This window comes from Lithobates pipiens, unplaced genomic scaffold (assembly GCF_037356315.1).
Source record: "Lithobates pipiens isolate NorthernLeopardFrog02 unplaced genomic scaffold, aLitPip1_a1.2 Scaffold_1, whole genome shotgun sequence".
In the NCBI taxonomy this organism is placed as follows: Eukaryota; Metazoa; Chordata; class Amphibia; order Anura; family Ranidae; genus Lithobates; species Lithobates pipiens.
The window spans coordinates 65,136,920-65,159,806 of NW_027507685.1; the positions used below are offsets into that span (position 1 = coordinate 65,136,920).

Sequence of the window (22,887 nt, forward strand, 5' to 3'; positions counted from 1 at the left end):
TTTTTCATTTCGTTTTCATTCCGAAAAATACATTTATTTAGTTACTCCCGATTATTCGTTTTTTTATTTATTTTGTTTTGTTAAAAAATGCATTTGTCCAAAAATCCTAAATAATTAAGGTCAAATCTGTCATTGAAGGCTTAAAGGTTTCTGTCGAATGTTCTAAGAAGATTCGACAGAATAGCTTGTAGGCGGAAGATTCGACGGAGCAGCTAAACTGTACGACGCTGTAGTCGTATATTTCCGGTCGAATGTTCCACCTACAAGCTATAGTAGAATTCTAATGTTGTATGACACTAGTAATAATTATATTTATTAATCAGTCAACCAACATTAGAATTCTTCTATAGCCTATGGGCGGAGCATTTGACCATAAATGTTCACTCGCAGCAACTGCTTCATCGAATCTTCATGTCAAATCTTTCCTCTCTATGTCGAATAATCTTGGACGAATAGAGTTACTGTAGGTTAGGCACGTTCGACCTTTTCTGCTATTGTCTCTATAATGTCGAATCTTTTCTCTCTATGTAGAATAATCTTGGACTAACAGAGCTAAGGTTAGGCACATTCGACCACAGGTTTGATGGACACAGATTGTTATTGTGATGTCAAATCTCCTATCTATATTGAACTGTTGTCACAACGAAAATAAAGCATTTGTTTATGTCGGATCTCTCGTTTTTTGGATTCTGCACATTGGTTATTGTTTGTTAAAACGATAACGAAAATACCCCAAATTTGGACGAAAATGCATTCGGACGGAAACAAATGCACATGTCTACTGATCACTGTATAAATGTGAATGGTCCTGAAATCGCACCAAAAGTGTCCGATCTGTCCGCCATAATGTCGCAGTCATGATAAAAATCGCAGCGTAAAAAAAAAAAAATGAATAAAAATGCCATAAAACTATCCCCTATTTTGTAGAAGCTATAACTTTTGACTTTTAATCAATAAAGGCTTATTGCAATTTTTTTTTTTTTTTTTTAAATATGTAGAATACGTATCGGCCTAAACTGAGGAAAAAACATTATATTATATTATAATATATATATATATATGTATATGTATATATATATATATATATATATATATATATATATATATATATATATATATATATATATATATAATTTTTATTTTTTTTGGGGGGGGGATATTTATTTATTATAGCAAAAAAGAATGCCTTTTTTATTTTTTTTCAAAATTGTCACACTTTTTTTGTTTATAGGGCAAAAAATAAAAACCGCAGAGGTGATCAAATACCACCAAAAGAAAGCTCTATTTGTGGGACAAAAAGGACGTCCATTTCGCTTGGAAGCCACGTTGCACGACTGCGCAATTGTCAGTTAAAGCGACGCAGTGCCGAATTGCAAAAAGTGCTCTGGTCTTTGGGCAGCCAAATCCTCTGGGGCTGAAGTGATTAATATGGCTGCGCTGCAACTGTCCTGCAACCACATGTGATGTACATGGTAGCAGAGTGGTGCAGGCTTTTAGGTGTTAAAACATGCAAGAGGTAACATAGTGCCTCCCCAATGACTGTCAGATGTCCTCAGAAAAGTGCTCCAACATTGATAGGGCTTGTGTTAGCCCTCTGAAGAGCTAACGGCATTGCAGTATCCTCCATGGGGAAGAGGAGACTGATGGTACTGCCTGTTCTTTTTAAATGATAAGCCTCATTTACACAGGGTGCCAATCAACACACCTGTGTGGAGGTCTTATCTTCTTCTGCACAATCTGTCTGCATTCTGATCTGTACATTGGATATACAGTCCAGGAGGAACTTGGAGGTCTGTCCAGGTCAATGTCTGCTTGTCATTAATTTGAACATGTTTGCATGCGGCTACATGAACACTTAAGTTTCCTGTGCAGATGAAGACAGCCCTTTGCACTGGTGCGTGGATCACTTTTGCTAGTGTGATTAAAACAATACTGTCTATGGGGTTAACTGCTTGTTTTGTCTAGGGGTAAATACCGAGCCTATACTCCCATAATCCTTTGGAAAATGGCGCTCCCCCGTGTCCAATGATGTACTGTTCCTAACATCTTCATGTCCAGAGCCAGTCTGTGTGTGATGTCAGGAACAGACCACTATACAAGACCGCTGGACCACGGGAGGGGGGGCAAGAGCCAAAAGGACCAGTTTTGTGCTGAGAGGATTAGGTGAGTAGATCTTGGCTCTCTGACCCCCTGGAGTTCATCTTTAAGCTGCAGCTCCCAGCCCCCCTTATCCTTACCCGAGGAGCCAAGAGGGCCGACAGGAACCCGAGAACAGGAGGACCTGGTCTGCTCTGTGCATGACCGTTGCACAGAGCAGATAAGTATGACAGGTTTGTTATTTATTTAAAAATGTATATAGGTTTACAATCACTTTCAAAGACAAGTAGGGTTGCACTGTTAATAAAAACTTACCTGTGTATAAGTGTAGCGGCATCTCCTGAAGAGCACGCGCTATGCGTTTTAAAAAAAAAAAGTTAACATTGCCTAAACTGCAGTTTGGTTTGGGTACAATTATCTAAATTAGACTTTAGTATCAGTCTGACTGGACTGTCAAATGTTCAGCCTGGCCACAAGGGGCACTGTCTCTTCTGGCAGGCATGGAACTATGGTCTGGTTAGGTGCTTAAGTTGCTCTCTTTCAGAGCCAGCCCACTGGGAGGGGTGCTCTCGCTGTGCTTTCTGGGAGAGGGTATTTAAGATGCGGGCGTCACATGGTTCGGGGTTCCGGTCCAGAATGATGTACAGACTTCATGGTCCTGGTCCTCCTGACCAGCCCCCAGGAAGGCTATGGCCTGGGGTGCGGATCCACCCGACTTTGATGTCTCTGGGCTGGCTATCCCAAGGCAGGGAAACTAAGAGAAGGATTCTGAAGTGGTTGGGTGCCGTCTCCGGTTCAGGAGAGACCCAGAGACTTCAAGCATTCCAGGGGAGGATTCTTCAGAAGAAGACCACGTACGGGTTGGTTTCTTAGTAAGAGCCTGGAAGGGCTGAAGTAACCAAGAGAATCCGGTCTTGTGGATATCGCCAAGCTGGCTGAAAGATCCAGATATCCTACAAGTGTTTTCAAGCTTAGTTTTCCTACGTGTTCTACAATGTCTGTGGCAGAGATATTACCTTGTACGTTCTACAACAACATCTGTGGCAGAGACTTGTCCTTGAGTAAGCACCTTGCTGGCTGCTAGGCCTTGTGAGAGAGGGACTGTCCAACCTGAGTGATCATCCAGTTGCAAATGGCTATTCTCTGGTAGACATTGTTTTCGTCTGAATGCATTTTCGTCCGAAATTCAGGTATTTTCGTTATTGTTTTAACAAACTATAACAAAAGATGGACGAGCGTCATGACGTAGGGGGTTCAGGAGCCTGACTTTCCGCATCCCCTTCACTCCCCCTCCGCCCTCTCCTTGGCTGAACGCGGCGCGCTGTGATGACGTCATAGAGCGGTACGGACCGGCCAGCTGATCGAGGCGCCGTGAGGCGCATAGGAACGAACCGCGGCATGCCTGCCCTAACCCACGTACAAGCAAACTATTGACTCCCACTGCCTGGACCTCCGCTCACCTACCCCCACCAACACACCGCTCCGCGGCCTGGGAAGGAAGACAGCCGACCTCGGAGGACACAGACTGTGGAGCAGCTGGATTGACCTGTCAGAGCCTGAGGCGTGGAGGTGGTAAGCGTGACAGTCTGAGAGGGCTGGATGTAGCTTGAGGTCTTGTTGTAGCTCTGTGGGGGTAGTGTGACAGCACAGAAGGGGGCAGAAGACCTGGGACGAGGAAGCTGGAGAAGTGTCCTCATGTCAGAAGATTGCAGGGGTTTTTACAGCCTAAATCCCCTACTGGTATATTGGAAGAGTGGTATTCCCCAACTGGTATTGAAGATGGATGTAAGATCGAGTAGACTGCCACACTGAAGGATATACTGTTGCTTATGGGTATAGGTGCTTCTCCAAGTAAACAGCCAGAGATAGAGATAGCTCGATAGGGGAATAACTGGAGATCTCTGTCTGGCTCTGCACAGTATACGGACCTAAGTGGCTAAGGTGAACATTGTTTATTGCCTGATCTGCGATGAAAAGATTGGGGCTTAAAGGAGAATAACGGTGATTGGAAACTGCCCTATTTGGAGGACTGGTAACGCTGGAGGATATTTATTATGCTGGACTTATAAGTGTAAAATTTCTTATGGCTCTCAGTAATATCCGGAACGATTGACTTAATGCTGGAGTTAGGTGGTGGAAGAAGCCATGAATGTGATTCCCCAGACCTTTGTTTAAGTATACCTGGGTGCTGAGCCTTATCAGTGGATGCTTCACGCCTGTATAGGCATATGGACAAGGGGGACGATCCTTAAAGGGATATAATAGGGGGGTCCCTTGGGAAGGTTTGGTAACCAAATTGGGGTGAAAAATTATTGAAATGGGCTCGAAACTAAGAGTCAGAGGAGCTTGAAGCAGGGGTGTTGGGGGTTAAAGGTACAGGAGGCGAGGTGGTGCATAAAATAAATAAAATAACCGCTCAGAGGGGGCCTGAGAAAAAGTAAGCTACGAGGGCGTTTGAAGGCCTATCAAATTTGTTTATTAAGCTGTTAAAACACCCCGTCATCCGAAAAGTGTCCCCCCCCTGCCATCATGAAGGGGAAGTCAAGTAAAACAAACAAATCGATTACCCCAGCCTCAAGTCCGGTAGGAATTCAGAAATATATGGCCGCAAACTCCAGTATAAGAGAAGAGGAGATCGGGAGTCCGAGAGCGGAGAAACCTCTGCGGTCGGGCCCTAGCAGGCAGAGGGGGGAAGAAAGTAGAGGAGGGAAGAGTATCCCCGCAAAGTTAACTGAAACGCAGGAAAACGGAACGGGTATTCGGGGGCGCGGAATGAGGCAAGAAGGAGTCCAGGAAAGGGCGGAGGTGGACACAGAGAAAGGAGAGTTAGCCTCGGGAGGGCATGGTCAGACTTCACCCTTAGAACAAACCTCACAGCTAAAAGAGATGCTTTTGGAGATGTTCTCAAGGATGGAAACTTCCCTAAAAGCAGAAATTGCCACAATAAGGGCAGATATTGGGCAAGTACTGGGGAGAGTAGAGGAGATAGAAAATAGAGTAGAGGCCCATGAGCAGAAAATAGAGGAAATATTAGGACAGGTCTCAGTGCTACGAAAGGGGAATAGAAATTTAATGTATAAATTAGAAGATCAAGAAAACCGAAATAGGAGAAAGAATCTACGTATAAAAGGACTCCCTGAGTCCCATAGCAATTCAACGCTCAGAGAAATAGCCCAACAAATATTTAATCCCCTATTAGACAAGGCAACCTCAGATCCTCTAAGAATAGATAGAATTCATAGGATAACCCGACCCTCAGGAATAAGGTCAGAAGCCCCGCGAGATGTTATAGTGAGGTTCCATTATGTTGAGGAAAAAATGCAGGTGATGGGAAGAATTAGAACAAGCCCAGGGGTGTCTTACGGGGGTGCAGAGCTGCAGATTTATTCCGATTTAGCGGTGGAGACATTAAGGAGGAGGAGATGTTTAAAACCGCTTACGGAAATGATGGTTGCAGCCGGCATCCCATATCAATGGGGATTCCCGGCATGCTTGATAGGGAAGAAAGAGGGACGATCTGCGGTTCTGCGCTTCCCGGAAGATTTGCAAGAGTTTTGCGATCGCCTGGGTATAAAGCCTACCCCGCAGCTAGAGTGGGAGAAGGATGAAGATGTTGGAGAGACGGGGAAAAAAAACCAAAATAGGATGGATCAGGAGTCCCGGGGTGGATGGAAAGAAAGAGGGAAAACTAGCAATGTACGAATTTAACATGGGAACATAGGCTGAGGGGTCGGGGGAGCGGGGGGGGATGGGGGGGAGGGTAGGGTGGAGCCTCCTATGGATGTGGGTGTGAATCCTAGGGACACTATGGATGCGAGACGACCATGGAAGATGGTCAACCAGAACCATAGAAATAATGGGAAAGGGGGTGTCCTACCCAATCTTTCGAGATGTTCCATTATAGGACAGGGGAAGGGAGTAGAGGGGAGGAGGTGGGATAGGGGAGGAAGGGAATGTGGGTGGGTTGTGGGGTTTTGGGGGGGGAGTATTGTTTTTTTTTTTTTTTTTTTTGGGTTTATGGGCTCTCACTCGATCCTGCCACAGAGGTAGTAGAAACAGGTCCACCTGGGTTCACTGGACGCAGTAAAAAAAGAAGGAAATTGATCATTACTTAGAAGTAAAGTATGGTAGCAATTAATGTAGTTACCTATAATGTTAGGGGCTTAAATACAAAAAGGAAAAGATATATGATTAACGATGAACTACAGCATATGGAAGCAAATATAGTATGCCTCCAGGAGACACACATAACACACACTTCAGGTATCAGATTAAATTCAGTGGAATTCCCTGTGTGGATCTATGGGGATTCCCCCTCCTCTTATTCTAGAGGGGTGGCCATTGGCTTTGGTAGAGCAACGAGATTTGAACTAAAAGGTATATTGTTAAACATGAAATGTACAATTGTAAATGTCTATGCTCCGAATAAGAACTCTGATAAATTTCTAATGAAAGTGTTAAAAAAAATAGAAGACTTTAAGGAGGGTAAATTGATTTTGGCAGGTGATTTCAACTGGAATATGGATGCTAAGAAAAACGGTATAGAGGGAGGGAGCGGGCACTCTAAGGATAAACAGAGAACGTTCCTTAAAGCGTTAGCTATATATCAGCTGCAAGACGCCTGGAGGGCACTCCATCCAAGAGACAGGGATTATACCTGTTTCTCCTCGGTCCATGGCTCCTTCTCCAGAATTGATTATATTTTCCTAGAACATCAGTTATTGACGGCAGTGAGGAACGCCGAAATAAAATCAATAACGGTCTCAGACCACGCACCAGTAAAAATCCAACTGGAGGTGGGAGGAGTCGGTAGACCGGGGATAAACTGGAGGCTTAATGAATCACTGCTACAAGATAAGGAATTAGTAAGTAAGATTGAACAGGAGGTGGAACAATTCTTCCGATTGAATGATACCCCAGGAATCCCCATATCAATACTTTGGGAATCACACAAAGCAGTAATAAGAGGGATATTAATTGGGATTGGAGCGGGGAAAAAGAAGGAGAGGGAAAAAAGGAAGAAGCTGTTGTATGAGGAAATACAGAAACTGGAACGGAGTAGGAGATTAAGGGGGATCCCAGAGAGCCAGGAACTAATAATGAAAAAGAGTGAGCTTGAGGATTGCTTAGAGCAAGAGAGGAAGGCCGCTTATTATATTTTAGATAAGGAAAGATATTTATGGGGAAATAAATCAGGTAAATGGTTGGCCAGGAGGGTGAAGGAAAAGAAGAGTAGAACTTTTATCCCAAAAGTGAGAGACAAGAAAGGGGATGTACAAAACCTGCCGGAGAAGATAGTGGATACGTTTCACGCATATTACAGTGCCCTCTATAATATAGGACATGGCGGGGAGAGTGCGTCCCGAGAGGAAATAAGGGATTATTTGAGGGGGTTAGATCTGCACAGGGCTACGCAAGAAGAAATGGACTCATTAGAAACCCCAATTTCGATTGAGGAAGTGGGGAAAGCAATCAAAAACACAGCTGCAGGAGGATGCCCTGGCCCCGACGGGTTCCCCATCTTATATTATAAGAAATTCCAAAAACAACTGGCTCCAAAATTGTGCGAGTATTTTAATGAAGTAGGGAGGGGGGGTAAATTTAGGGAAGAAACATTACTGGCACATATAGCATTAATCTTGAAGGAGGCTAAAGACCCTATGGCAGTGGAAAGCTATAGACCAATCTCCCTTTTGAATTCAGATATAAAATTGTTCTCCAGAATTATTGCAGACCGATTGAGGCTCTATGTGCCAGATTGGATACAGAAGGATCAGGTGGGATTCATTCAAGGGAGAGAGGGGAAAGACAATGTTTTGAAAACTATGATTCTAATGCAGGAAGCAATCAGGCAGGAAGCCCCCACTGTACTCGTGTCGATTGATGCTGAAAAAGCATTCGACAGGGTCAGTTGGGGGTTCCTTTTTGAAACATTGAGGCATTATGGAATAGGAGAAAGGATGAGGGGATGGATAGAAGCCCTCTACTACCATCCCAAGGCCAGAATAAGAATTAATGGGTCCCTGTCTGTCCCCCTTGAACTTTTCAACGGGACAAGACAGGGATGCCCACTCTCCCCGCTTCTGTTCATAATGATATTAGAACCCCTCCTGGCAGCGATCAGGAAAAATCAAGATATCCAGGGAATAAAGGTGAAGGGGAGAGAGTATAAGACTGCTGCTTTTGCAGATGACCTTCTGTTATATGTGTCCAACCCTAGGATTTCTATCCCGGGGGTAATGAAGGAACTCTTAAAATTTGGGAAACTCTCTAACTTCAAGGTGAACATGGCCAAGTCGGAGATACTAAACCTAAACTTAGCAGTATCTGAACAGAATGCATTGCAGGTTAAACTGCCTTTCAGATGGTGCCTGAAAGAGCTAGGCTATTTGGGTATAAAACTGACAGTAAAAGTGGGAGGTCTGTTTGAGGCTAACTACATCCCCCTCTTGAATAAAATTAAGCAACACCTTGGTAAGATCCAATATAGAGCTCTTTCATGGATGGGGAGAATAAATGCAGTGAAGATGTTTATCTTACCAATATTTACGTACACATGCCAAATGATCCCTATTTTATTACCACAAGTATATTTAAATAAATTAAAAACTATAGTCAGAAGATTTATCTGGAGGGGGAAATCAGCGAGGGTTGCATTTAATACTTTGACTAGATGCAAAGAGAGAGGAGGGTTGGCAGCACCTGATTTTAAAAAGTATTATGAGGCTATTATGATATCACGAGTTACGGATTGGATTCATAATGAGAAAGGCAAGGACTGGGTGGAATTAGAAATTAACTTAAGCACAAAGAAGGTAGGAGAATTAATATGGATTCCAGCAAAATATAGAGAATTGGGGGTTAACACAAGTAGAGTGACAAAAAACACACTTCGGGTTTGGGATATAATAAACAAGAGGTATGACTGGGTACACAACGCACCATTAATTCCGTTGCTGGATAATATTTTTTAGACCAGGGAAAGAGGAATACATATATTTTAGTAGGTGGGCTAAGAAAGACAGTATTAGTTTACACGAGGTTATGGTAGGAGATTATGCACATATGAAGAAATTATGGGGAAATGGGGACATAAGACACTAGATAAATGGAGATATTCACAACTACACTATTTCACCCAGTCCTTGCCACAGCCACTTAGGGGAAAGGATCAACTTAGGCCGCTAGAAAAGTTACTAGTGAGCCGCCTAAGCCTTGAAAAAAGGATATCAAAAATATATAATATCTTGATAGAAACAGTGGAACATAAATATCCTGATTACCTGGGGAAGTGGGAAAGAGAAATAGGTTCCTTAAGTAATGATGAAAAGAGAAATAGGATAATGAGACGCACTTACTTGGTAGCCAAAGATTCACAAACCAGAGAGATGTCATACAAACTCTTGGCTAGGTGGTACATAACCCCACAGCAAGGAAATAAGATTAGTAAAGAGAACCCCTTAGCATGCTGGAGAGGATGTACGGCGGTGGGATCTTTCGCACACCTGTGGTGGGAGTGCCCTAAAATACAACCATACTGGGGGAAAATTATAGAAGCAAGCTTTAACATAACAGGTGAAAGGATTAGGTGTGATCCATGGGTGTGCTTATTCCATAATACAGAAAAGGGAGAGAGAGAGAGTATGGACAGTCCCTGATCCCTTGTTTATTGAACTCTGCTAAAGCCTTGATCCCGCGTAGATGGAAAACTCAGGATCCCCCCACAATGAAAGAATGGGTAGTAAGATTGGAAAGGATAAGAAATATTGAAGATACGATATCTAAGTCAGAGCATTTAGAGGAGAGGTATCAGAACAAGTGGAGGCAATGGCTGCAATTTAGAAAAACTGAAAACTACCTGAAGTTGCTTGAAGGTTAGTGAGGCTCAATATTGGCAGGATCGAGTGAGAGAGGGGAGGGAGGAGGGAGGGAGAGGGTGGGATAAAGAGGGTAATTAATGAAGATTTTGTTATGTAGATGGAATTTTGTAAAGAAGAGATAATGTTTGATAATTTTGAAAATAAAGAATAATAAAAAAAAAGATAACAAAAGATCTGACATAAATAAATGCTTTATTTTCATTTTCGTTGTGACAACAGTTCGATATAGATAGGAGATTTGACATGACGCTGACAATAACAATCTGTGTCTATCTAACCTGTGGTCGAATGTGCCTAAATGTGTTGGGGGGGGGGGGGGGGGGGTGTAATTTATTATTATAGATTCTATATTATAGATTGAGATTCTATATAGATTCTATATACCCTATCTTGTTACCTGTCTGGTGATCACTATCACCAATCTATTTTCTGTTTGAACTATATAAATTCAAAATGAATCACAAAGATTCGACAAAGCAGTGAAAAACATACAAACTCTTTGGCTTATGGTGTCTGTTGAAAGTTCTAAGAAGTTTCGTCAGAGCAGCTATATGGAGTCATACAGTTTAGCCTCTCTGTCGAATCTTCTTTGAACATTCGACAGACACCATAAGCCTTCAATGACAGATTCGACCTTAATTCATTTGGATTTTCGGACAAAATAAATGTAATTTTCGGACAAAATAAATGTAATTTTCGGACAAAACGAAATTTTGAAACAAAATATTTCAGTGTGCACATGTCTATTCTCTGAATGCAGTCAAAGTAAGCAAGTTCTTCAACATTTTTGACTTTGACACTAAGCCCTTGTACACACGGTCGGATTATCCGACAACACGGTCCGATAGGACACATTCCGACGGATTCTATCGGACCGTGTTGTCAGATAATCCGACTGTGTGTGGTATGCATCGGACTGTTTCCGTCGGAATATCCGTCGAACCAAATTTTCAAACTTGCTGGAAATATTTTCCGACAAACTGGTCCGATAGGACATACTCTGATCATGTGTAGAGAATTCCGATTGGACAAAGTGCCACGCATGCTCAGATCAAATTCCTACATCAAAGCTATTGGCTACTAGCCTGAACGTAGTCCCATCGTAACGAAATTACGCCATCACGTTCTGAAAGTTTGTCCGACCGTGTGTATGCAACAGTTTCGGGCAAGATCCGACGGACGAAATCCGACGGATTTGGTTGTCGGAATCTCCGACCGTGTGTACAAGGGCTTAGAGTACCTGAATTCCTTTTCCATCCCTCTGATCCCAATTTAAGAGACTGTTCATTGTCTAAGTTTTTCAAATAAAATCCATTCAAGTGGATCTGTTGTTGGTCTCTTAAGTTACTGGGCCATATACCACGGGAACCCCTAGACTTACAGCGAGGAGAACAGAAGGTAACGGTAAGCCCAAATCTAACCGGCAGCTCCTTCGGGGGTTAGTGCTACATAAGTAAAAGACAACAGCTAACTAGGCATATGTTTTTATTATCTCACAATGATATGGGCTAATGACAGATTTCTGTTTTCATCATGATAATTGGGCATACAGTGCTTCATTGACCTCTCATACAGTACTGTGCAGAACAAGTCCAGTTATACAATCGTAATGAATTATCCCAGAAAACTTTAAATGTTGTATATGCAGCTCTGAATGAAGTCATTGCTTGCCTTGAAGTAATATGAGCTTCATTTTAGTATATTTATTGCATTATAGCTTTATGTTGGTGACTCTAGTAAATGCAGTGTGGAAATCCTTATATAATCAAGTTCAAAGGTAAATGCAGCTGGTCTAGACTTGCTAATCCAGAGCAATAAATGATTGGCAGAACCCGACAGAGCTTTATCATTCTCCTTGTTGATCACTGTAAATACTGACATCAATCTGTGTCATTTCCATCCCAGGGTGGTTTCGATAAATGCATATAGCTTTGATATATTGTGGGAAACCTGCTTGTTTGTAGTGATTTACATGTCTAATTTAAAGCATGCCTTTTGTCGAATAAAAAGATAAACTGCGATGACGTTACTCCTGTGCATGCACACAGGAGTCACGGACACAGGTCTGAAGAAACGGCATGAGTATGAGTCAGAGTGCATGCACCGGTGGCATCACCGGATGCATGCCATCTGAATCTCTCCTAAACACTGCAAGTTTAGGAGATGTTTACTGTACCTACAGGTAAGCCTTAATATAGGTGTAGCGGCAGGCTCCTGAAGAGCATGCTCTATGTGTTTTTCAAGATTTAACTTTACCCAAACTACAGTTTTGGTTTCGGTCTATTTGCCTAAATTTGACTTCTGTGTCAGTCTGACTGGGCTGTGAGATGTTCAACCTAGCCACAGGGGGGCGCTGTCTCTGGTGGCAGGCATGGAACTATGGTCTGGTTGGGTGTTTAATTTACTCTCTCCCTGAGTCAGGTCAGTGGGAGTGGCCCTCTCTCTGTGCCCTCTGGGAGAGGGTATTTAAGATGTGGATGCCACATGGTTTGGGGTTCCGGTCCAGTATGCTGTGCTGATTACATGGTCCTGGTCCTCCTGACCAGCCCCCAGGAAGGCTATGGCCTGGGGTGCAGATCCACACGACTTTAATGCCTTGGGGCTGGCTAGCCCAAGGCAAGGGAATTGAGGAAGGATTCCAAGGTGGATGGGTGCTGTCTCCGGTTCGGAGAAGAGAGCCATTGAACTTCGAGCATTCCAGGGGAGGACTCTTTAGAAGAACACCACGTGCGGGTTGGTTTTCTTAACAAGAGCCTGGAAGGGCTGAATCTGGTCTTGTGGATATCGCCAAGCAGGCTGAAAGATTCAGGTATCCTACAAGTGTTCTACAGCTTAGTTTTCCTACGTGTTCTGTAACAACGTCGGTGATAAAGACTTTGTTCCCCAGTAAACACCTGGTTGGCTGCTAGGCCTTGTGAGAGACGGACTGTCCAATCTGGGTGTTCATCCAGCTGAGAATGGCTATTCTCTAGATGCAGTCAAAGTAAGCAAGTTCTTTAACGTTTTTGGACTTTGACATTGAGAGTACCTGAACTTCCCTTTCCAATCCTCTGATCCCAAGTTAAAGACTGTTCAATGTTTGAAGTTTGCAAATAAAATCAATTCAAGTGGATCTATTGTCAGTCTCAAGTTACTGGGTCATCTACCATGGGACATCCCCTAGACGTGCAACAAGGAGAAGCGGAAGGTAATGGAAAGCCCAAAAATAACCAGCAGCTCCTTCGGGGGTTAGTGCTACATAGGCTTACCTGTAGGTACAAGTCCAGAAAAAAGTTTACTACCACTTTAACATTTCCTTGCTGCATATGTACAGGAGGCCTAAATGTCCTCAGAAATATGCTATGCAATGCTTGGCTACACATTGATGGTTTTTATTTTAGATTTGATTAGCAAGATCAATAATTTCCAGCGATTGGGTAATATAAGTGGCTAGATGTATGTATAATTGTAAACTTCATTGCATTGATGGTTCAAATCTGAAACAAGATCTAACTGTATATATTCAGTGTTATCTTTTCTCAAGTGCCGTTATATGGTTGCACAGTGTTGGATCAAAGTTGTGGGTCTAGTATGCAAAAGAGAAATCTCTAGCCATAACAAGACAACGAATAATGACATATCTAAACTTTCCTTTTTAACTGCAAACACTGAAATTGCAAGTTGAAAATCGGTTTTGCATGTCTGTAATGGGTTTCCCAGCTGCTGTGTAAGCACAATTCAGGACTTCTAAATGACCTCCTGGCTTGATCTCAGCTGGCTGCACAGCTCGAAGGTCATAGACTTTCCACACCTCCTCTAAGTATGTCATTATGTTCCTATTTGCCTAAGGGGCAGCGTATACCACTGCACAAAACAGTGTGTCTCCTCCATGTCCTGTCCTGTGTTCTCCCTTCTCCACTGATAGCAACATATAGTAAAACAAAAAGCAAGTGGCTGATAAAAGCACAAAAGGGAATGAGAACTAGGGTGCATTCAACGCTGATTACATGCGTGAACCCCAGCGGGGATTTCCGGCAATTAGCTGCAAGGGAGTCAGACCCATTGAAAGCAATGGGAGGCTGCTGGCTCCCCCAGCTAAAAGCAGCAATCAGGTGATCAGGAATCAGGCCTCCCAGTTCTTGATAATTAGTATGGAACGCAAGGTTCTCACTGACAGCCCTTGGCGAGAGCCACAAGTACACACATGTGGCCCCACAGGGTTAAGGCCGCATATATAAATTCTCCACAGAAAGGGGTTAAAATATAATTTACACAAGAAGGATTTTTATTGCAGACGAGACCTAATGGGGTTAATTTACTAAAAGCTAATCGGCTTTTCCCTTTGCAAGGGAATTTGCCTGAGAGCTTAGTGAATGTTGTGTAGTGAATACTCAATCATGTGTAAGGAAAATGTACGTATGTTTAAGAAGCAAGCAGCTCAAAAATCTCAAGTTGCATTCACTTTTATTCTATGGATTTTAAAATCACCACTACAAATATCCCGTCTGTTCCATCTGTTCCTCCCTTAGAAGCCACCGATGAACTGGGATCCCCCACCCTACACAGCTGAGCACACCAAATTTTTACAGGTACTCCAGAGATGGAGAATAGTCTGTGACCTTTTTTTTTTTTTTGTGGTTTATTGAGGGTTAATAACTTGGATGGGGGGGTTATGGGATGCCCACTTGACTTCAACAAAACTTTGGCAACAACTTCAGGGACATCTTCCTATATACAATATAAATACAGTGTCCTTGCCACTCCCCCTGCACTTCACTTGCTTGCTATCTCCAGCTAGATCCCTGTTGGTGGATCTGACGGGCATAGTCAGATGTAGTAATGGCCCTTTGCAAGCAGGAACTCAAAGCCCCTTGTTGTGTAGCAGAATACAATGATCAGCTTGTACTTTCCCTCCTGTGGCTGCTGGTCCCAGCACCACCTCTTCAGGCACTGCCAACCCACCTGGCTGTAGCTGCCCCTTTCACTAGTCCAGGCTAACTTTCCTCCAGACTGACACTCACCAGCTCACCTGGCTGGCTCCCTGGAGATCTCCCAGGGAAGGGATGAAGACTTGACACACCACTGTCTTTAGGGAGAACTGGCTACATGTGGCAGTCTCCAGCCTAGTAAGTCCTCAGTAGTGTTGCTCTACTCACGCTGTTATCTCTCTTGCTCCCGTGCCTCCAGGAAGGGCTTCCTCTGTGCGTTGTGGCAGGATTCTTTCAGCACCCAAGCCCTAGCTCAAGGTCACCCCCCCCCCCTGACTAGGGGGTACCCTAGATGGCCTACTCAATACTAAATCTCCATCTTCCACCCAATGGCATGTCTCATGCCTATTTATGGGGTAAGCCTTGCCCCCTGCCAGCCACTTACTTGGGATTGGCTGAGGCCCTCATAAATATTTCATTCTAACCTCCACCCACTAACTCTAGAAGTTTCTACAACCTTCTAGACCAGGAGAAGGCACGAGAGGAGCTGTCAGGATGAGTCATCCAGCCCTGACTCACTGAACCCTGACCCAGATTCACAGCTCAGCCTTAGCCCTGAGCTACCTAAATTTACCTATAATACAAAAAAACAATCCTACATCTAGCACACACTAAATGGTGCTACATGTCCAAGCACAGAGCACGCCATCAGGGCAAAACAGTAGGGTTGACTTACTAAAAACAAATAGGCTGTTCACTTTGCAAGGGACTTTGCAGAAGAATTTTCCCCAGAGCTTAGTGACGTTGGTGAATGTTCATTTTGCCAAGATTACCCAACCACTTGCAAGAAAAACAAAAAGCCAGCAATGATGCTTGCATATGATTAGATGATGAAAGTCCAGAGCTTCACCTCATTCACTAAGCTATTGGGGAAAATTCACTTGAAATGTGCAACTTCTTTTGCAAAGTGAATAGCCTATTTTCCTTTAGTAAATCGATCCTAATATGTGTCTCCCACAATAAAGGTTTGGTACCTTCCTCCTCGCAAGATGCTTTAGAATGTATGTTCTCCCCGATGCATGAACTCCCAGCACTGGGATATGACACCTGGAAAAAGCCATAGAAAAGATAGCGGTAATGGAGAATCGTTGGAGCGGGGCTTTTAGAGCTGATATAAGCACACTGGCAACTGTGATAGTTCTAACCAGAGGCATGCCTTAAAGTGGAAGTAAACCCTCCTATCGTTTTCAGCCAAGGAAGCTGCCACCTTGGCCTCTGTTTAATCTTCAACTGCCATGATGCTGCACATGTGATCAGTTATGACACCAGCCATTGGATGGTTTGACATTTTGGTTGAGAGCACAACCAATGTGACAGTTGGCATTCCCGGCATGCCGTTAATGTAACAGTTTTTGTAAACTAGTAAATCAATGGGTTTACATCCGCTTTAAAGGTAACTATTTTAGGAAATAAATCAATGGGTTTAGTTTTGCTTTGGGTTCTCACTGGAGGTCACTGCTTAAAATAAAGATTGTACCGACAATTAATAATCATTAAAGCAATGACCTGAGCTTAATGACAGATCATTTTTTGGACTGCCAACTGTTTGGAAACAAATAGTCAGAAAAAAACCCCTCAGATTTTGATTGTCAAAGTAAACCACAGAAAACTAAATTATTGATTTTCTAAATTGCCATTCTTTGGTTTCCAGTTGTGTGGCACATTTCACTAGCTTGGTGAAAATTAATGCAAATTTGTAAATCCCCATCGCCATAGAACAGGATGGCATGACATCAGTCGGGGCATGTCATGTCTGTTAATGGAACATAAGCCCGTGGCTCATTCAGACTGGAATTGCAGATCACCGTGTTCAACTTCTAACACTATTACATTTTGAAGGTTGAGAAATTAATTTAATTTAAGGCTTATTGGTGACCCAATTAGTCCTCCTAATGATGCAGTTGTTTTTATAGCTACATTAGTGACCATGAATTATGCAATATTATTCCCAGCTCACGCAACTGGGAAATGCAAAAAATGCCAAACAAAGTTCAGCAACACTCAGAGACCAGTCCACTATGAATCACATAAGTCGGGACATTATTTCTGATTGATTACTACAGAGTGAGGAATTTCATATTTCATAATTGCTCTCTAGCAGTGATCTTCAACCCTATTGAATTATGCAGGTGTTTATAAAAGCCAGTGCTGGCAAAATACTCCTGAGTTGATATTACCTTTTTTTTTTTTTCCAAGTATCTCGCATAACTCCATCCAATCTTATATATTTTTTTTTTTTTTTTTTTTTAGAATTAAAATTTCTCTTTGGGATTATTTTTTTTTTTTTTCTGTAAATCATTCTGGGAGATTTTACCAACCTCCCTGTCCATGTGACACCAGGACAAGAAATCGGGGGGGGGGGATCAGATGACAATGGGGACATGAAGACACAGACCTCAATAAAATATTTCTAAACTTCTAACACTTCCTTACTATACTAATAATGTGTTGATAATGTGTGTGTCCCCTAACGGGAAGCAAGGAGAACTCTGCCAGATGGGGACACACACACAGCCATAAAAAAATTGCAAGAATCTCCAACCATTTGCCATTATATTGAAAACAAAATAAAACATTTTGGATGGGGTTTGGCTTTAACAACATTTTTCTAATGATCCTTTTTATGTTTTTAATATAAATCATCAAAATTGTTTAACATGTAGTTACATTTTTCCTTTTTATATGTATTTCTATTTTGCTAAAACTGTAAACTACTATGGGGAATTTGATTTTATAAGTAGAAATTCTCTCTGAGCACATTAAAAGTACCCCTGGCTCCCATTAATTGTACCCCTGAGCCTGTTAGAAATACCCCCTGGGGCCATGATGTACCATGTCTTGAGAGCCTGGGTTCTATAAATTGTTCAGTGGAAAGAAATCGTAGTTGCCCCAAATATTGTGAAACCAATGTATGCTTTAGTCCAGTGGTGGTAAACTTGCTATAGGGGTCTCAAGTGTGGCCTTGACATCACATAAGACTCCTAGGCATGTATGACCTCAATTGCCTAGGCCTGAAAACCAGGAAATAATTAAAGAAATGTAAAATATAATTTAAAACAAGTAGAAATTCTATACTTTCCCATCTATTTACTAATGGTAGCAGCATAAGGATTAAAAATAGTAAATGTTGATTGAGAGTGAAATTCTGCTTGAAATTATATGGTTTATGTAATATAATGTATTCTCTTTTTCAGGTTTATCAGACTACAATAGACGTAGATAAAGACTGGTAACAATGACATCTGTACAAACAAAAAAAGGTAATTTTTTTTTTTTTTTAATGCACATTTTGTAAGTGGGGGAAGCACAATCGCTTGCCGCACTAAGACTCTTAGTTCAAGTCCCCATCAGAACACTGTCTTTGTAGAGTTTGCATGATTCTCTGTACTCTTTCCACACTCCAAAACTCATGCTGGTAGGTTAATTGTCTCCTGTCGGAATTGGCCCATGTGAGATAGTAACCGGAGATTTTAAGTTCCTTTTAAAGGCAGGGACTGAAGTGAATGTACAGTACGTAAAGTGTTGTGTTGACTGTTAATAAACCATGTATGTTCTTCAGTAAAAAAAGAAAACGTGCACAAACAGACCCAACTTTACATTATGGTCCATCATAAGTTATGATACATCCAGCCCACTAAGACACACATATATCCCCTTTTTCATTTACAAGAATATAATGTTAAAGTAAGAATAGATATACTAATAGGATACAAACTAATAAGCTAAAGCACCCAATTTCCATGAACTATATATTCTCTTTTCCATATATTTTCTATTGCTAGGCTAGTGAAATTCAAGATATAGAGTTAAGCCAGGTGTATTGAACCACTCCACTCCACCACTTGACCAATGTTTTTGATGATTTTGCTGAGGGTCCCCTGAGCAAACTGGTCACATGCTGTAGTTTCTAGAGGTTGGACACTGGACACCCACTCACACACTGTACGCTACAATGGTGACATTTCTGTGCTATTAGTTTTCTGCCCAAGGTTGATTTTGTGAGACACACAGATGCCCTACCAGACAGGTGTATGGATCACATGGAATAGTTATCACAAAACACTGTGGGAACATAGGATACAGGGACAGAAGGAAGTATATAAGAGTAGTAAAATTGGCTACCTCATGTTATACTGAAAAAGGCCATAAAAATTTAGATTTTTTATTTTTATTTTTTTACTGGATATGACAAAATATATAGTACCAATTAATGGGCACCAATATTGGCTTGGTATTTTATCTGACTCAAGCAATGTATCTTTTTAAGCAACTTTTTTTTTATATAAAAAATCTGTATGTGAATGGTCCAAAATATCCTGAATTTTTTAGCATTGTTCAGTAATGCTGCATTCTTTATGCCTCATCCACTACTAACAAACACCGTCCACTGTCACAATCAACTATGAAATGCATTATCACTTGTGATAACATCTATAGGCATTAGATCACAGTTGCCCAGTCTGGCCATTCTTGGTCCACGAGGAAAAAAAACTAATGTATGTGGGTCAGAGATATGCCAACCAGGCTGAGATCAATAGCACAATCATTGGTTCCTTCACATGTGTCAGGGTGCTAGGTGTAATTCTAGACTCTTACTTAATTTCTAACATTTCCAGAATTTACCCCTTCTTAACTGACACCATAAAACAACTTATTCACTCCCTGGTTATTTCCCGCATTGACTACTGAAACTTCCTTGCTGGCCTTCCTCTACACAGGCTATCCACCCTTCAGTCTATCATGAATGCTGCTGCTAGACTTGTACACCTTACTAACCCATTTTTAGCTGTTGCCCCTCTCTTCCAGTTCCTTCACGGGCTCCCATGAGCCCAGTGCATACAATTCTAAATACTAACCACAATGTACAAAGCCATCCATAACACTGCCCCCAGCTACATCACCAACCACATCCAAAGATATTGCCCAAATCTCCAACTCCGCTCCTTCCAACACATCTTGCTCTCTAGCTCTCTCATCACCTCCTCCCATGCTCGCCTCCAGGACTTCTCCAGAACTTTTTTCATTCTCTGGAACTCCCTACCTCATTATGTCTGGTTAGCTCCTACCCTTTCTGCCTTTAGGCAATCCTTTAAAAACTCATTTATTCAGGGAAGCCTAACTTGCCTCCACCTAAAAACTGTACCTTGGCTACCTCCATCAGATCATCCTCTGCAGCTATGATCTTTTGTAACAAATGGCCCCCTTCCTTTAAATTGTAAGCTTAATGAGCAGGGCCCGCATATTCCTTCTGTATTGAGCTGTATTGTAATGTCTCCCTTTATAATATAGCGTGTTGCGCAAACTGTTGGCGCTATATCAATTCTGTATAATAATAATAAAATAATATAGAGTAATATAATAACAATTATCCTTCTCTAGATTTAGCTCTGACCACTTAGTTTTCAGATCTGAAAACTGGAGTGTTATTTATTTGTTTGCATGGGCGTTTCCACATCATAAACTTTGGCACTGACATGTTATATACCCCAAAAAATTACTTATCACACTTTAACAAAAAGTTACTCACTAAAAGGAAATGATCTGAGCTTTAACTGAAGACCTTTGTAATGATTTCAGGAGGGAAGGATGAAGACCGGCAAACTATTCTGAAACAGATGAAAGTGCGGACAAAACTGAAAATGGACAAGAGCTGGATTAATCAAGGCTCCGAGGATGAGAAAGACGATGTCACCAGCCCTATGTAAGACCTACTCACTGGTTATTACAAAAAAAGAGCATATATAGACATTTTCAGAAAAGTATAGTGTTATTCTCTTCAATTATTAACTAAAAGCTTATTTTTTTTCTTGGCAGCACTTATAGGCTTAATCTACAAACATAATGACAGACTTTTTTACATTTTATTTTTTGTTTTGTTTTGTTTTTTATGAAAGTTAATTCCATAAGTAGCAATGATTGTCTCCGCTGAAATAAAATCGTACATTTAAGAAACAAGCAGCTCAAAAATCTTGAGCTGCATTCACTATTATTCTATTAATTGTGAAACAGCTGCTACAAACATCCTGCCCTGTTTCATCCCTGCAGAGAGCACTTCATCAGGCGAGGATAGTGTCTTGAATAAATCTTTCTACATGCTGTTTTGCCCTGAACAAAATTCTGCATACAAACGCAAAAACTGTGTAATTGCATCTACATGAATAGGGTAATAAGAGTACTTATCCAATGAAAAGAAGCTGGTAACTCGCTATTTGCTACATGGTAAAATCCAGTTATAAGAATGCTTACGTATTTTGGCACACAGCCTTACTCATAGAACCTCAGCTGCACTGAGAATGGAGTAACCATATGGACAATCTGGCCCTATTTTGCCTCCGTACATATGTACGTCCTAAATTTTTCTACCTTTTTCCTGCAGGTACATGTACAGTATCTCACAAAAGCTATATCTGTTCATGTGACAAGACTGAAGAAATTACACTTTGCTACAATGTAAAGTAGTGAGTGTACAGCTTGTATAACACTGTAAAGTTGCTGTCCCCTCAAAATAACTCGACACACAGCCATTCATGTCTAAACCGCTGGCAACAAAAGTGAGTACACCCTTAAGTGAAAATGTCCAAATTGGGCCCAATTGGCCATTTTCCCTCCCTAGTGTCATGTTACTCATTAGTTTTAAAAGGTCTCCGGTGTGAATGGGGAGCATTTGTGGTAAATTTGGTGTTATCACTCTCACTCTCTCTCATACTGGTCACTGGAAGTTCAACATGGCAAAGCACTCTCTGAGTATCTGGAAAAAAAAAATTGTTGCGATACATAAAGATGGCTTAGGCTGAGATTGCCAAGACCCTGAAACTGAGCTGCAGCCCATTGGCCAAGACCATACAGCAGTTGTAACAGGACAGGTTCCACTCAGAACAGGCCTCGCCATGGTCGACCAAAGAAGTTGAGTGCACGTACTCTGCGTCATATCCAGAAGTTGTCTTTGGAAAATAGACGTGTAGTGATGATACTTTGGACAAAGTGTCTGTCATGTAGAAATTTAGTTTTTGCCTCAGAACAGTAAAGGGGTTCTGAGGGTTAATTGTGTAGGTTTAACTTTGACATCAGTTTGGCTGGGCTGTGTTAGAGTTCTGCCTGGTCATGTGTACAGTTAGGTGCACAAGACGGGCTCAGAACCAGGCCTGGTTGGGCGTTTTGGGTATCAGCTTCCCCGGAGCCAATCAGTGGGTGCACCGGACCCCGCTGAGGAGTCTGGGGAAGGGTACTTAAGATGTTGAAGTCATGTGTTCCAGTTCGTTTGTGAGGCCTTAGCGGTCTGTTCCTGATTCTGAACCGGTGTAACCCCCGTGAGGGGTCCCAGTCATGGAAGCATTTGTCGCTCCGCAACATGCTTCGGTTGGCTAACCCCAATAGACCCGCCTGGTCTGGGGTAGGGATCCATCTGTTCCCGAGTCTCAGAACTGGCTGGTCCGAGGCGCAGTAACTGAGGGAGGATTCAAGGCGTCCGAGTGTGCTCTCGGCTTGGAGGGGCACTGCAGCTCATGTAAGTCACCGGGGGAGGACTCTTCGGAGGAGGGCCAACAAGCTGGCATCCTGAGAAGTGCCTAGTTGCTGAGTTGTGAAGAACACTGACGAATTCACGCTTTTTCCAGTACTGTCAAGGAGACGGAGAACGTTCCAGGTACTGAGGAAAAAGGTTCCTGTTCACTTCTGTTACCAGTTACTCAAGGTCAAAGATTTCACAAGTTCAGGATCAAAGTGCTGACTGCCATAATCTCTGGTTAGAGATTTGTTCAGCCTTGAAGTGCCCAGCTACGAGTGGCTACTCTCTCTGGGTGGTACTAGAGACTTTCTGATATTAGCAGTTCAAGGTGCTTGAGCTTCTTCACCCTTGCCCTCTGTTCCCATACGAGACTGTTGTTGGATGTTACCCCTGCAAATAAAAACCTTTTCTAAAGGACTTTTATGGTGTCAGCGTCCAA

General features: G+C 42.2%; 1 protein-coding gene across 6 annotated transcripts in view; it reads left to right on the forward strand.

Annotated features, from left to right (window-relative positions):
- ZNF185 (zinc finger protein 185 with LIM domain) overlaps positions 1 to 22,887 on the forward strand; it is a 199,465-nt gene that overhangs the window by 41,498 nt on the left and 135,080 nt on the right. For all 6 annotated transcript variants that reach the window (XM_077450315.1, XM_077450407.1, XM_077450665.1 and 3 more), the window contains exons 2-3: positions 18,139 to 18,204; positions 20,522 to 20,645. In XM_077450315.1, coding sequence (XP_077306441.1) covers positions 18,180 to 18,204; positions 20,522 to 20,645 — 149 coding nt within the window. In that variant the 5' untranslated portion in view covers positions 18,139 to 18,179. The remainder of the gene's footprint in view (positions 1 to 18,138; positions 18,205 to 20,521; positions 20,646 to 22,887) is intronic.